Here is a 16,983-nt window from a genome sequence, read left to right on the forward strand (position 1 = left end):
GATGGAATATTTTCTGAACAAGCTACGGATCGGGTAGTAATCAAGCATGATCCAAGTCTTTGGGTGATGGCTATGATGCAGCTTTTGTGTTTACAGGAAGTAAAAATATTGAGATATGCAGACTTGATCAGGTTCCCATTTACTTCAACCAAGAATCAGAGAAAGAGAGAGAGATTCATAGCCATATTGTAGCTTTGGAGGTTTTCTTCTTTATGATTCCCTACGTTTGTGAAATTAAAACCAAGTTTTGCAAGCTCTCTTGGCAACCATCCACACAGTGGTCCCACAGTGTCATCTTGACCTCAACTTCACCTACCTCCCTGTAACATATGTGCATGTTCATGATGGTATTGGTATGAGTGACCACTCCTCAGCCATCTTGGAGACAAAGACCCATCTTCATATCGAGATTACCCTTAGTTGTGTTGCGTGACACTACTAAAGAGCTAATTAGGAAAGAGTTGAACAGATGTAGCAACTCAAGACTGGGAATCCAAGAGGCACTGTGGCCCTCAGCAGCAGTGGCGTTGCACTTAACCACAATCTGCAACCTAATGGAATAGCATATTCCCCACTCTAACATTACCATCAAGCCAGGGGATCCACCCTGGCACAGAGAAGAGCACAGGAGGGTGTGTCAGGAGCAGCACTTGGCAGTTTTAAAAATGAGGTGCCAACTTGCTGAAGCTACAACACGTGACTACTTGCATGTCAATTAGCATAAGCAGCAAATGATAGATGTTGCTAAGTGATTTCATTACTAATGGATCAGATCTATGTTGTGTTGTCCTATTTCAGTCATGAGCAGTGGTGGACAATTAAACAACATTCTGGAGAAGGAGGCTCCACAAATATCCCCATTTTTAATGATAAAGCCCAGTACATCTGTGCAAAAGATAAGGCAGGAGTATTTGCAACAATCTTCAGCTCAATGTGATAAGTGGATGATCCATCTCCATTCCCAGCATCACAGTTGATACTCTTTAGTTGATTTGATCCGATCCACTCAGTGATAGCAAGAAACAGTTGGAGGCAAAAGCTATGGGCCTAATAATATTCTAGCAATAGTGCTGAAGATGTTACATGCCAGAACTTGCCCTGCCCCTAGCTGAGCTGTTCCAGTACAGCTTTAACAGTAGCACCTACTCAACAATTTAGAAAATTAGCCTATGTATGTCGTGTGCACAAATGCAGGACAGATCTGCCCCTCGATATTCAATAGCATCACCATCACTGAATCCACTAATATCAACATCTGGGTTGAACTGAACTGGACCAGCCATCTAATTACTATGACTACAAGAGCTGGCTCGAGGTCAGGAATCTTCCAATCACCTCCTGGATTCCCTAAAGAATGTCCATCTACAAGTCAGGAATATGATGGAATACTCTCTACTTACCTGGATGAATGATGCTCCAACAACACTCAAGAAGCTCGACACCATCCAATAAAAAGCAGCCCACTTAATTGGCATCACATCCACAAGCATCCTTACCCAGCAATACAATAGTAGTAGCAGTGTACACCATCTACAAGATGCAATGCAGAAATTCACCAAAGATCCTTAGACAACCACTACCACCATCAAGAAAAAGGACAACTGATAGGGGATTACCACAACCTGCAAGGTCCCTCCAAGCCACTCACCAAATATATGACTGTTCCTTCAGTGTTTCTGGGTGAAAATCCTGGAACTCCCTCCACAGCAACATTGTAGGTTTATGAACAACAAATGAACTGCAGTGGTTCAAGGCAGCAGCTCACCACCATCTTCTCAAGGGCAATTAGAAACAGGCAATAAATGCTGCCCAGCTAGCAAATCCCTCACCACATGAATAAATAAAAAAATGTTGTTGTATTCAAACTTCACATTGAAATATTTCTCTCCACTCTTCAGAGTTGATGCATACTTTGTGGCAAGCAGCTCTGCTCCAACTTCCCTTCCTCTTATCACAGTAGAAATGGTGCTGGGAGTAGATTTCATTGTAATATTGCATATATCTATAATCAAGCAAGCATGTACCTTTAAAAATACTAAGTGTGACATCACGTTGGGTGACTTTCTTGTATAAAAGTATTTGACCCACTATTAACTGCCATAAAATTTGGAAGTGATCAGAAAAGTCAGTTTGTTAACCTGCCTATTAATGATTGTACACTGTCTGCAGCAATACCTGCGATAATGTTGTCATGTATTTAGTTGTTCTGTGAATAAATTTTCTAATAGATGTCCTTCGTAAGAAACTTGTCTCAATGTTCATATTACAAGAGCACACTAAGGTGACTGATGCTGGCTGCAGTGCTGGAAGAATTTTCCACAAGATTGCTCAATGGTTAATGGTTCAAGCTATTTCTACTTCATTGTATAAGACCACGATCATCATGCCATACAATAATAATACTCATCATTATGACAGCCACATTGCTGAGTCATAACAGATATTTATAAGCACACAACCATCAGAACAAAAGTTCTTCAACTTAGCAACCTGTTGGGAGAAGGAAGGTCTGAGAGTACAATCTATTCACCAGGAGTGTGATAAATTACCTTCTCAAGTAATGTCTATGGGGTAACAGGCCTACTAGTTTTAAAAAAGTGACGTGCCTGAATCTGAGTACAGTGTCCAGTAGTAGCCCCGGTCCACGGTGACCACAGCTCCACAGTCAGGTGGGCTAATCACATACATCTTCCAGGCTAAATCCATTAATGTGACCTACAAGTTCATGAGTAGATCTAAAACAAACTGGTAGTGTGCAGTGCCATGGTAGTGTCTGAACAGGTTGATTAGAAAATATCTTTAATATAGACGTGATAGTAGAAATGCAGTTGTATTTTTGTAACAGTTTAACCTAACTATTTTGATAGTAGCCCCCAACTAGAGCACCAAAGGGACTTCAGGAGTGTTTTTGCTTTTCAGTGCTCTCCTTTACCAAATTGTCACTTATTTCCTGAAAATCAAAAAGATGGAAGAGATGTAAAGTACAAGAAAGATGTGGGAGATTCCAAATTGTTGTCCACTTTTTGGGGTGAATGACAAAAATGTTAACTCCCACTGAAGTCAATGAGATTGCAATCTACAGTCAGTAACAATGACCGAATCACTACACTGTATTCAGTTGCGATAATTTCTCTTCCAGCACAGTGAGAAGAAAAGAAGCCAGAGATGTAGAGCAGTCCAGTGCATTTCAGCTAGAGACAGCTCAGGAACAGTTTTGTAGAAAGTTCTGCAAATAAAGAAACAGCAAACATGACATAAGGTACAATGGAGAATAAAACTATCAACATGGATTGCCAAGCTATTGTACTCATAGCAGAGTTTCAATTATTCAGAGGATGAAATTTCACTTTGTCAACAAATAGTTGACCAAGAAAATAAAGCAGTCAAATTCCAGTTTGCTATTATAAATGAAGTTTTGAGAAGAGTTATTTCATTAGGTTTCCCTGAGAGCAACCATAATAATCTTGAAAAGATCTTCAATCTCTGAGATCAATTGCAAGTTGCTGCAAATTTTACAATTGGGTATTTAAAAATTTTTTAATTGACCTGTTCAGAGTTGCTACCATATATCTTTGCAGTGGGTGGGAGTTGAAACTAGGCCTCTTGGTCTAGATGCAGGGACACTACAACAGCATCACAACAGCCCTTCCTATTAGCAGCAATCAAGCAAAATAATTGACCTGTTTGTTGTCAGATTTCACACAAAGGTAAGATTTCACTGAAGAATATCTGTCTGAAAGACATTGTATCTGTGCAATTAAGTTATTCCAAAAAGCTCTTAGAAAAATAGAAATCATGGGATCCCAACAGAGGCCATTCTATTCATCAAAAGTGTCGAACATTCTATGGCACATATAAGCTGTGTGCCACAAAGAGATATTGGGCAAAGATGTGCAGAAAGTCTGATCATTAGGAAAAGCTCCAGATGCCGCACGATGCTGAACAACATGAAAAGGATTCAGCCAAAGCCCAAGGATGTTACTAAAGCTACATCCCCAAAGTGCAAACATGTGAATAAGGTTTGCAAAAAACCCATAAAAAAAGCAGGTTCCAGATCCTAAGCAAACTACTCAGTCTGTTAGACGTTATTGATAATGTTAGAAGAGCTGAAGCATTCACAAAGATCATGTATCCCATTAAAAAAAAATGACAACACAGTGAGCCTGAATCGACACAGGTGTGAGTGTTACTAATATCCCATTACACATCCTCGATGAGATCTAAATAAAAACCGAAAGAACTGCGGATGCTGTAAATCAGGAACAAAAACAAAGTTGCTGGAAAAGCTCAGCAGGTCTGGCAGCATCTGTGAAGGAGAAAACAGAGTTAACGTTTCAGGTCCAGTGACCCTTCCTCAGAACTCGATGAGATCTATGCTGGCAAAGTGATGGAGTATGGTGTAGTCCCCACATGACATGCTCACTGTCTATAGGGAATCTGACATTCTATATATTGACATTGTTAGTTTCAAATTTCTATATGGTCTTTCTTGATGTTTGCCAGAAACTTTCTCCATTGTTGAAACGAGTGGTGCAACCATGGTTGGTTTGCTAATGTGTATGGATCTTCATAAAGATACACGAGATGGCAAAAACCTTTGCTGTGACAAGGATTACAGACAGAAAAATGGAATCCATTCAGGATTTCACAAGTCTATATCCAGATCGGTTTGACAATTTCCAGTATGATGCAGTTCTATATCTCAAAGACAATGATCAGCATAGTATTGACCCAGAGACAGTGAAGACTGCAGATGCTAGAAACCAGAGTCAATAAACGTGGAGCTGAACACAGTAGGTCAGACAGCATCAGAGGAGCAGGCAAGTCAACATTTCGGGCCAAAATCCTTCGTCAGGACCGGGGAGACAGAGGGCAGCCCAGAAATAAAGAGGGAGGAATGTGGGGCTGGGAAAAGGTAAGTGGGATGGATAAAGGTGGATGCAGGTAAAGGGTTATAGTGATTGGTCAGTGGGAAAGGTGAAGCGGATAAGTAAGTTGGAAAGTGAACAGGTTAGGACAGGTCAGGGAGATGCGACATGGGATGAGGCTGGGGCAGGAGGGATTTTGAAGCCCTTAGGCTGTAAGCTCCCAAGTGGAAATATCAGTGTTGTTCCTCCAATTTCCATTTGGCCTCACTCTGACAGTGGAGGAGGCCAAGGATGAACATGTTGCCGGGGAAGTGGGATGGGGAATTCAAATGAATCGCAACTGAAAAGTTGGGTTGGTTGGTGTGTGCAGAGCGCAGATGCTCCGTGAACCGGTACCCTAGACTGCTTTTGGTCTCACCAATATAGAGGAGACCACATCAGGAGCAACGGATGCAATGAATCAGGTTGGATGAGGTGCAGGTGAATGTCTGCCGGATTTGGAAGGATTGTTTGGGGCCTTGGATGGAGGTGAGAGGTGGTGTCGGGGCAGGTGATGCACCTCTTGCGGTTGCAGGGAAAGGTACCAGGTGTTGTGGAGAGGTTGGTGGGGAGTGCACAGCTGATGAGGCAGTCACAGAAATGAACGATCCCTGTGAAAGTGGACAGGCGTGGGGAGTGCACCTTGCAAATAAGGTCCATATACAGGACAAACTCAAATGTGACTAGATATGATGGAACTCAACAATATTATATGCATTGTCAACCACCACATTTACTGGTGCAACTCCATCACTTCTGCACAAATAAATGACACTATACATTATGTTTGGATCCTAGATGACTAAGTATCACCAGTGTTGCCACTCCTATGTTTTTCCACCCAGAAGTGTTTTTTGTTGGCTCTATGTTTTTAGGTTTCAATGTTCAAAATTGAAGTTTCTTCACAAGACCCTGTTACATGTTTGTTTGTTAAATTTGGAGCAAATCCATGCATTTAAAAGTTAGATTTTTAATTTTTTTCTGCATTATTACGATTGACTAAATTTGTCACGGTTTCAGTGATCATGCTGAAGCTGCATAGAATGGCTTTGTTACTGGACTCTGTGCCCAGGCCCAGGGTCTGAGCATGTGCAGGCAGGCATTGACATCTAGGTTTGGAAATAGTTAATTCGTTGTGTCGTGTTATATTCATGTAGGTTTTTCACAAAACATAAAAGCATGGTGGTATATTGTAGTTGTTCACGTGACATTACTCTGAAAAACAACTTGGATTATGAACAAGTCATATAACCATGTAAATATGATAACTATTTAGGGATAGCCAAGGTTCAAACTGTGTTTTTCTAAGTTGTTTTAAAGGCATTGTCTTGGTTTTTCCCAAAACATACGGTGACAACACTGAATAACACAGAGAAAGATATCCGACTAAAATTCCCACTTTGGAGAAGCTCAATCCCAAATTTCTGGAGTTAAATAGTTAGGAGTTATGGAGATATACAGCATGGAAATAGTCCCTTCAGTCCAACTCATCCATGCTGACCAGATATCCTAAATAAATCTCGTCCCATTTGCCAGCATTTGGCCCATATCCCTCTAAACTCTTACTATTCATATATCCATCCAGATGGGTTTTAAATGTTGTAATTGTACCAACCTCCACCACTTCTTCTGGCAGCTGATTCCATACATGTACCACCCTCTGCATGCAAATGTTGCCCCTCAGGTCCCTTTTAAATCTTTCCCCTCTCACCTTAAAACTATGCCCTCGAGTTCTGGATTCTCCCACCCTGGGAAAAGACCTCATCTATTTACCCTATCCATGCCCCTCATGATTTTAAAAACCTTAAGGTCACCCCTCAGCCCCTGACACTCCAGGGAAAATAGCCCCAGCCAATTCAGCCTGACCCTGTAGCTCAAACCCTCCAACCCTGGTAACATCCTTGTAAATCTTTTCTGAACTTCGCGAAATGAGATGCAACAAGCGGCTATTTGTCTATGCACCTTTCATTTCATTCACAAGAGCTTATTTGCTTTTTGGACACCTATTGATAGATACTGCTTTTTCAGAACTATTGTTCAGGCAGCCCGAGAGTCAAGATATCTTTCAGCAGCACATGAGCCAAATCGTAGAAAAATTCCCATTTCTTTTTGCATTGCCAACAACACTGCGGTGCTAGGAAAGAACAAACACAAGTACAAAAGCAATCTCCAACTCGGACTTGGTAAAGAAACATGGCTCTGTCTTTAGCAACAAGTTGTGTCAAATTAATACAAGCCAATTAAACATTTTTGATACAATATACTGATCCAGTGGTATAAGACCTGACCCTCCCTTTGGAAATGATTTGCAAGAAGCCACTCACAAGTGCACCACTATGGTTATGATCTTGATGTCTAATACAACTGGGATCCTGGGTAATTTCAAGATGCTAGGAGTCAGCTGTGATGTTGTTTAATATAGGATACAGGACAATATTGATCTCATTCACATTAGTCATAACCAAGTAGAACAAAGAAAGCAAATGTTGATTCCCAAAATCTTGCATTGAGACATGTTGGACCATGTCCACATTGGTCACATGGGTGCACTTAAAACCAAAAGACCAGCATTTGAATCTGTTTATGGGCCTGGCTTCAACAAAGACAGGTCAATTAATAATCATGTAAAGTACATCTGCTTCATTAATACTAGCAGCATGAAATTCATGGTCCAAGATTGCTACAGACCTATTTCAAATCTACAGTCAAGATAGTATATTGGTTACAGTTACTTTGTCTGCAACTCATGTTGGAAGACAAGTCTGTACTGTTCTTCCATCTCACATTTTTTTCTGCCCAGCTGGGTGCACGTGGGATTTCTTGTTGGAAAGAAAGGAGAAAATGATATAGAAACATAACCAAGTGTGAAGTAGACAGTTGTTTCAGACCAAAACAGGAGAGTGCATGACCATAACTTCAGCTCTTGAATGCTTGGAAGGAAGTGGAGAAAATAATCTAAGACAGAACAGATTCGAATTGTGGATGACAATCTATATGTAATCCAAGATAATGATTCAGACAAAGTATTGTGCTAACACCAGATAACAACACATCCATGGCGAACAGTCAACACCAATCTATAATGCAGACAACACATGACAGCATGTAATTGTGCCACCACATCCTGAGAACTGCACAAGAACTTGATCTGGTTTTATTATAAATCTGTCAAAATGTTAACTTAATCTGTAAATGCTACTGTTATTTTTGATTTGTAACCTTCTACATTTTCCATGGGAGAAATTTCATGGAAAGGGCATGGATGAAAGGCTGTTGTAATATGGTATGTATCATTGATAAGGAAATCATGTACCTTTAAGACAGCTGAGTGTGACATTTCATGTAATATTAAGTATCAAGTATTCATGCTATGCGACATTCTTGTGTAAAACTATAGCCCCACTTTGAATAATAGCCACTGTACTTTGGATTCCATCAGGAAAGCAAGTCAACCAGCCTTTTGAAAGAGCCCAGACTGTATGGATGTGTGCTAGAGTTACAATGTACTTAGCTGTCTTGAGAATAAATCTTTTGATATTTAGTCTTGGTAAGAATTCTGTCTGCATTCATTTAACAAAAGGTAAAATGTTAACACAAATAGATAAGGATTTTTTTAAGGAGATATGAAATTCTTGATTGTCCACAGTAGCAGTTCATAGAATACCAACTGTTTACTGTATTATGGATGAGATCAAAGCCCTCAAAACATAATCATGGAGATAGCCTAGGTCCTAACTTTTAGCTCATGTAAAGGCAAGGGTGAGATGGTGTTCCAAATGTGATTTGATTCATCAAACTACTTGGTTTTAAGCAAAACACACTTACAGTTAAAAGGCAAATAAAAAAAATTGATATAACTTTAAATATTAAAATACTTAACATTATTAATTATTACTCATCAATTGTTCTGAAATAGCAACATCCTATAAACACACCCTTGGCAAATTCAGGAAAACAGATTTGCTCACTTGCTATCAACTCTAGTCCAGGAGAAAGTAACACCGACAGAATGAATCTAGCAGCAGCGAGAGAACTCAAGCTTTTGCAAGAGCAGAGAGCTGGATCTAACGGCTTCAACTCCAAAACCTCAGCTTCGACGACTGAAAGCAAAAGCAAAAACTAAAACCCGGGCTGTGTGAGAACCTGACTCCATGCACTCATGCTTCTTTTGTCTAATTTTAAAAAACCCAAAGCTACTTACTCTGCTTTCTATGGGGCATACACCATGGAACCAGATTGGCAACACTTCTCTTCAAGAGAACCAGGACAGAACAAATCCTTCAAAGACACATATCATCACAACTGACAAGAGTCAGGGAGCATTGGAACTATTGCCACCTCATATTTAAAGAGCATATGCATGGATAGAAACTGTACATTTGGGTACACTTTGAACTCTCCTGATCTAAGGAACCCAAATTAAAAGAATAATTAATAATGACAATATTTCACAAGCTGTTATCTTAATAACAAGGTAACCCAGCAAATAAAGTTAATCACAAATAGGAAAAATGATTAAGTCATGTGCTGTTTTTAATAACTCAGTTGTATAACATACATGAACAGTGTGTGGAACAAAGCCATTCAACTAAAATAATTTTCACTAATATTGTATTTTTTCCTTTCCCAGTTACTTTCTCAGTTTCTAGTCACAGAAAAAGGCATGTTCAGAACATTTATGTACATACAAATATGTTTTAAAAGAACCCAGAAAATGAGTCTTCTTTGCAGAGCAAAATACTTATATTTACACACATCCAAATTTTAAAGAATATTTTGTTCTCAGTTTTGTCCACGTGTCACCAATCCACACAGGTAAAATTATTTGTACCACAGATGTAACCATGATCACCAAAGATGCAGTTCCCCAACTATTGGAAAAGAAGATGGGCTAGTTTATTTGGTGTAACTTGGTGCTCAATGTCAATATTGCTAGTTCTGGAAAATGTAACACTTCCTTATCTTAGATATCCAGTAATATGAAATACTTCACAGTAATGTGCAGCACTGGTCACATTTTCAAATTTCTCTCAAGTGATTTCCTAAGAAGCAACACTCATGTAGTAGACTTTTATTTTGTTCATTACCTACATTGCTGCCTCTCAGCAAGATTGCCAAAAGGAATTGAAGATCTGTGTCGTGTGCTAACTTACATCACTGGACAGAAGAGACTTCAATCTCAGGTTGAAGTGAAGCCCAAGCCCTTGAGATGAAAGGTAGTATATTAACCTAGTTTATTCATTTATCTGGACCACAGTTTGAAAATAAAGCGAAGTCATCCAAAATAAAATATACAGAATTGAGTCTGTGCTGGTGAAATTAGGTTTTTTTTTATGGGATGTTGGCACCACAGACATCAACAGAATTTATTTCTCGTTCTTACTGCATTTGAACTGACTGGCTAACTCATTTCAGATGGCAGTTGAACCTCATTACTGTGAATCTGGTGTGAGCTATTTGTCAGACCAGGAAAGGATGGTAGATTTCCTTCCCTAAAAGACATTATGGTGAACCAGACGGCCTTTTATGACAAAAATAAGTGCTGGAGGAATTCAACAGCTCTGGAACGAAAGCAGAATTAAAGTTTTGAGTTCAATGAGCCTTCTAAAGAACTTTGAGTGAGTGAGTTCCTTTAGCAATTGCTGGTTTTGTTTCAGATTTCCAGCATCCATGGTTCTTTGTTTTAGTTTTAGGTTTCATGACAATTGATGGTCGAGGGTTACGTTGTATCATTACTTAGATGAGCTTTATATTAAAGATTTATTAATAGAATTTATATTTCATTAGCTGTCATCATGGAATTTAAATCTGTGACCGGCATTAGTCTCTGTGTTTGTCTTACTACCACTATGCTACCTCTCTGTACCTAATTGGGAGTAAAATATTTAACGCTGAACTGCCCCTACTCCTAATGTATCATGATTTCCTTTTACTCAAAAGGATATTAGTAAAATCAGCAAATGAAAAAGCAACCTGTAAAATAATGCAGAATTTAAGCACAATTACACAATGCAGTAAATCCTCACCTAATTGTCAATTGCCAATAATGCTGTAAAATCTGTGCAATCAAATTAAATTTAAAAAACAAAGACTGCATTTCATATTACAAAGATGATAATTTAATTTTTTTTGCTAATGTTCATAATTTGAGAGGTAAACAGGTTGAGTTAATCAAACACTACCCACTTTTCCTAACTCTCATATTAAAGTTTGGCAAAGTTAAAATGTTTTAGAGTATTTTTCAAATATAAAATTATTCAATTTCATTGCATTTAAAAGAAGCATGAGGTGACAAAATTATAATACTGATTTGTTCTTTTGAGCACCTTGTTACCCACATGTTTAATTTTCAATACTCCAATTACTAAATTTGTTTCGTGATTTTACAAAATAATTCAAGGATAGAATATTTAGCAATAAAGTTCAGTATTGCTCTGCATTTTTGGTCTTTCTGCTTAATAAGATGTGTGTAAAGCAACACATTCTACTCTTTCCTTTTATCATATTGCACAGTACAGTATTCATTAAATTGAACTTAACAGTAGTTTGGTCACATCTAAACCAATGTTCATCAATTGGAAATGCTTCTGTCAAATCTCTAATTAAAAACCTTAAAATAATTAAAGGCTGCTAACATTTTAGTCGATAGAGTTTTAAATACACACAAAGAAAAGCACAACAGAACCTCTCGGGATTAGAGATGCCTAAAACATCTATATATGGTTTAGACAGCAACTGTCAAAGTTAAAACAAACCATGCTTTAAGATGGTTTTGTTGAGAACAGCAATTTTAATTGTTATAGATATGTGTCATAATAGTCAAGAATTTATATGCATTAACAAACCCCCAAGCTTTAGAAAGACTTATAATGTGAAACTTAATGCAACCCAATCTTATATTTGGATTAGAGATTGGTTTACATCTAATTCTTAACTTTGAAGATCTGCTGTGAGAAAAAAGTTACAAGGCACTGACATGAAAATAGTAAGTAGGATTTCATAAACAATACCAATTTTTCCCACTTTACACAAATCATCTAAAATCCAAATGTTATGGCTTTTAACACATCTTACACTATATATATATATTTTTAAAATGTACACACATTTGATTTTACATTGTTAATGTGAAATTTCCAATGGCTTTAAGATATACAGAGATATCAGTAAATATCTGTCATATCAGCAACAATATGTCATGTTATTATCGGAAAAAGATGAATTTTTTTGGAGTTAACACATTGCATATATTATGATTCTTTTCATCATTGGAATGTTTACTTAATATAGTATAAAAATATGTTTTTAAAGCAAATATTTCACAAAAGAACATAACCTCTGGAAACTACAACAGTACTAACTATGTAGCAGTATTCATCAAAAATGTAAGTAGTGCAAGTCAGGGAATATTTATACAAGTGAAATTATTTAGTAATCTTTCAAATTAAAGACAAAATATGTCAATGCTTTGAAAATCCTCAAGCATTTTGGCGACAAAATATAACAACAAATTTCAATCATGGAATTCTTTCAGTTCTGATATCATAATTGTGCTATCTGAATCTGTGGGATCATTATAACTACGTTCATAATGCACAGTTCCAAAGGGATTAGCCCATCGCCACTTATTCCTTTTGTACAAAAACCACACAACTCCACCAATTAGCAGGAAGATAAGTATCACTGTTATCACCAAGGCTGCAACTTTATGACTGGATCCTGCAAAACAACAAATTTGAAAAAAATTTTCACAGAATATACTTTAATAATGAAAAAAGTCTAAAAAAAAGTAATTTTTCCCTCAGTAAGTAAAAATGTAATATAAAAATAAATTATATAAAAAGCATGTTTCAACCGATAACACATATTTCATAACCAGTATACTCACTCAGTTTATCTACTTGGGATTCTGAACTGCTGCAAATAGGTAATCACATTCATTGTGGCAAATAGTTAAATTCCTAAAATTCCATTGGTGGTTCTGGCCATTGGACGACTATTCCTATTACCCTCAAAAACTGATCATGTGAAGACATCTCATTTGCACAAATATACAGTTGAGTACAGGCACCGTTTCCATTCCAAACCACATCTTTGGTGCCTATCTGTATCGAATCACTGGTACTGTGATGGGACTGACTGCTCAATCATTTTGGGAAGGGGCACAAACATCCTCGCTCAGCAGCTCAGTAGGCTGGATGTTTAATTCATGATGCAGAGTGACACCAACAGTGTAGGTTCAATTCCAGTACCAGCTGAGGTCACCTTGAAAGTCTCGCCTCTTGTCAGACTTCAGGTTAAATTTACCACCAGTTGTACTTTTTTAATGACAGAGCAGCCTCTGGACTTCTGAGATTATGGTGGGTCTCACGTCACAACAGCATGTCTCTTCTCTTCTCTCAAACAGTGCTCTGGTAAGTTTCCCAAAGAGGTGAAAATTTGAAATAAATATTTTTTGGGAGTTCTATTGAGGGATCTAGAGACTAGCAACGTAATATTTTTATTATGTCCCTTTCTTCTCATTCCTTCAGATGTAGAGAATGAAAAGGAATGTCAGATGTCCAAAACCTAAACCAAGCATACATTACTTTAGATGTATACCAATTGAAGCCTAGGAAGTCTTATGAAATAATAGTTCCAGCTGTCACACAAAAGAGTAATATGGGATATGAATTTCAATGTACATCCTAAAGACTGGCGGATCATATCAACCAGCATGCTCCTTTGGCTGTTTGGAAGAATAAGGTGCTGACTATACCTAAATCAACCTTACACTAGCAATGCTCGCAAGATATTGTTCAACATTCAATGTTATTCTGCAATTGGACAAAATTTTCTGGATCCTAAATGCATAAACATGTTGACAACTGATTTAGGTTTGCCATCCAGGCCTGAAGTGTGGCGTACTTGTGTGTACTGGAAGGCACATATAAAGACATGGGGCCCTGCAAACAGAAACCGCATGTACGTGGACTGTACCTCAAAAAACTAACTCAACAAGTGAATCATTCATTGGATTGCTTCTCAGGGCATTGACTGGCCATTTAGAGATAATCTTCTTGGTTTAAAATCCAACAAACCTGGTTTTTAAAACCTTATCAGTTAGCATTATTACGTGCATTCTCTATGGCAACACCTCTAACAAACAAGAATGCACTTGCCAACCAATCAGCATTGTCCTCGTCTGCAATAAAATGGTGGCTTGTCCCTTGAATTTGAATTATTGCAAAATGTTCTGATGAATTCAAGATATAAAGCTTTGACGAATGTGTCTTTTTGTTCCAACAATACTCAAATTCTGTGCTACCAAATGATTTTAAGCAATAAAAGTTACTTCATAGGGGAGGAGATGGCTCAGTAGTATTCTTGCTAGACTATTAAACCAGAAAATCAGCTAATGTTCTGGGGACTCAAGTTCGAATCCCATCTTGGCAGATAGTGGAATTTGAATTCAATAACAAGAAATATATTGGGAATTAAGAATCTACTGGTGACTGAATTCTCTGCTGATTATCAGAAGAATTATCTGGCTCACTACTGTACCATGCCATCCTTACCTAGTCTGCCCTACATGTGACTTCAGACCAATTGCAATGTGGTCAACTCTCAGCTGCTCTCTGAAAATGGCCTAGCAAGCCTTTCAGTTCAAGGGCAGGTACGGATGGGCAATAAATGCTGGCCAGCCAGCAACGCCCATGTCCCATGAGGTAAATAATAAAAAAAATCCATGAATTTTGTGATCACTGATATCACACAGATCATGACTGAGTTACAACTTGCGATAAATCTGTGCCTTCTAATGGACAGCTTCTCCATTGTGCCCAGGAAGCCAGCTAGCTACACCAACTACTTGATGTGTTCCTCCTCTAACATCTGTGTTCGCACAGCAGGTGACTTTTCCAATTCCAGTAAAACACTCTCATCAAATATTTATGTAGAGAGAGATAGTAGGAACTGCAGATGCTGGAGAATCCGAGACAACAAGGTGCAGGGCTGGATGAACACAGCAGGCCAAGCAGCATCATAGGAGCAGAGAGGCTGACGTTTCGGGCCTAGACCCTTCATCAGAAAAGGGGGAGGGGAAGGGGGTTTTGAAATAAATAGGGAGAGAGTGGGAGGCGGATAGAAGAGGGATAGAGGAGAGGATAGGTGGAGAGGAAACAAACAGGTCGAAGAGGCGGGGATGGGGCCAGGAAAGGTGAGTGTAGGTAGGGAGTTAGGAAGGGGATAGGTCAGTCCAGGGAGGACGGACAGGTCAAGGGGGCGGGATGAGGTTGGTCGGTAGGAGATGGAGGTGCGGCTTGAGGTGGGAGGAGGGGATAGGTGGGAGGAAGAACAGGTTAGGGAGGCAGGGACGAGCTGGACTGGTTTTGGGATGCGGTGGGGGGAGGGGAGATTTTGAAACTAGTGAAATCCACATTGATACCATTGGGCTGCAGGGTTCCCAAGCGGAATATGAGTTGCTGTTCCTGCAACCTTCGGGTGGCATCGTTGTGGCACTGCAGGAGGCCCAGGATGGACATGTCGTCTGAGGAATGGGAGGGGGAGTTGAAATGGTTCGCGACTGGGAGGTGCAGTTGTTTGTTGCGAACCGAGCGTAGGTGTTCTGCAAAGCGGTCCCCGAGTCTCCGCTTGGTTTCCCCGATGTAGAGGAAGCCACACCGGGTACAGCGGATGCAGTATACCACATTGGCAGATGTGCAGGTGAACATCTGCTTGATGTGGAAAGTCTTCTTGGGGCCTGGGATGGGGGTGAGGGAGGAGGTATGGGGGCAGGTGTAGCACTTCCTGCGGTTGCAGGGAAAAGTGCCGGGTGTGGTGGAGCTGGAGGGGAGTGTGGAGCGGACAAGGGAGTCACGGAGAGAGTTGTCCCTCCGGAAAGCAGATAAGGGTGGGGAGGGAAAGATGTCTTTGGTGGTGGGGTCGGATTGCAGATGGCGGAAGTGTCGGAGGATGATGCGTTGGATCCGGAGGTTGGTGGGGTGGTACGTGAGGACGAGGGGGATTCTTTTTTGGTTCTTATTGCGTGGACGGGGTGTGAGGGATGAGGTGCGGGAGATGTGGGAGACACGGTTCAGGGCGTTCTCGACCACCGAGGAGGGGAAGTTACGGTCCTTGAAAAACGAGGACAACTGAGATGTACGGGAGTGGAATGCCTCATCCTGGGAGCAGATGCGGCGGAGGCGAAGGAATTGGGAATAGGGGATAGCATTTTTGCAGGAAGGTGGGTGGGAGGAGGAGTATTCTAGGTAGCTGTGGGAGTCGGTGGGCTTGAAATGAATATCGGTTTCGAGGTGGTTGCCCGATATGGAGACAGAGAGGTCCAGGAAGGGGAGAGAGGTGTTAGAGATGGTCCAGGTAAATTTAAGGTTGGGGTGGAAGGTGTTAGTGAAGTGTATGAACTGTTCGAGCTCCTCGTGGGAGCACGAGGCGGCGCCGATACAGTCATCAATGTAACGGAGGAAGAGGTGGGGTTTAGGGCCGGTGTAGGTACGGAAGAGGGATTGTTCCACGTAACCTACAAAGAGACAGGCGTAGCTTGGGCCCATGCGGGTACCCATGGCTACCCACTTTGTCTGTAGGAAGTGGGAGGAATTGAAAGAGAAGTTGTTGAGTGTGAGGACGAGTTCGGCTAAGCGGATGAGGGTATCAGTGGAGGGGGACTGGTCGAGCCTGCGGGACAGGAAGAAGCGGAGGGCCTTAAGGCCATCTGCATGGGGAATGCAGGTGTAGAGGGACTGGACGTCCATGGTAAAGATGAGGTGTTGGGGACCGGGGAATTGGAAGTTCTGGAGGAGGTGGAGGGCGTGGGTGGTGTCCCGGACATAGGTAGGGAGTTCCTGGACCAAGGGGGAGAAAATGGAGTCTAGATAGTTGGAGATCAGTTCGGTGGGGCAGGAGCAGGCGGAGACAATGGGTCGACCAGGGCATTCAGGTTTGTGGATTTTGGGAAGGAGATAGAAGCGGGCAGTGCGAGGTTGGGGAACGATGAGGTTGGAGGCCGTGGGTGGGAGGTCACCTGAGGTGATGAGGTTGTGGATGGTTTGCGAGATGATGGTTTGGTGCTCAGGGGTGG

General features: G+C 40.4%; 1 protein-coding gene across 1 annotated transcript in view; it reads right to left on the reverse strand.

Annotated features, from left to right (window-relative positions):
* Positions 1–9,419: 9,419 nt before the first annotated feature.
* Positions 9,420–16,983, reverse strand: part of ly75 (lymphocyte antigen 75) — a 145,592-nt gene continuing 138,028 nt past the window's right edge. The window contains exon 35 of the mRNA XM_020529208.2: positions 9,420–12,626. Coding sequence (XP_020384797.1) covers positions 12,421–12,626 — 206 coding nt within the window. The 3' untranslated portion in view covers positions 9,420–12,420. The remainder of the gene's footprint in view (positions 12,627–16,983) is intronic.

This window comes from Rhincodon typus, chromosome 7 (genome assembly GCF_021869965.1).
Source record: "Rhincodon typus isolate 14 chromosome 7, sRhiTyp1.1, whole genome shotgun sequence".
NCBI classification, from domain to species: domain Eukaryota; kingdom Metazoa; phylum Chordata; class Chondrichthyes; order Orectolobiformes; family Rhincodontidae; genus Rhincodon; species Rhincodon typus.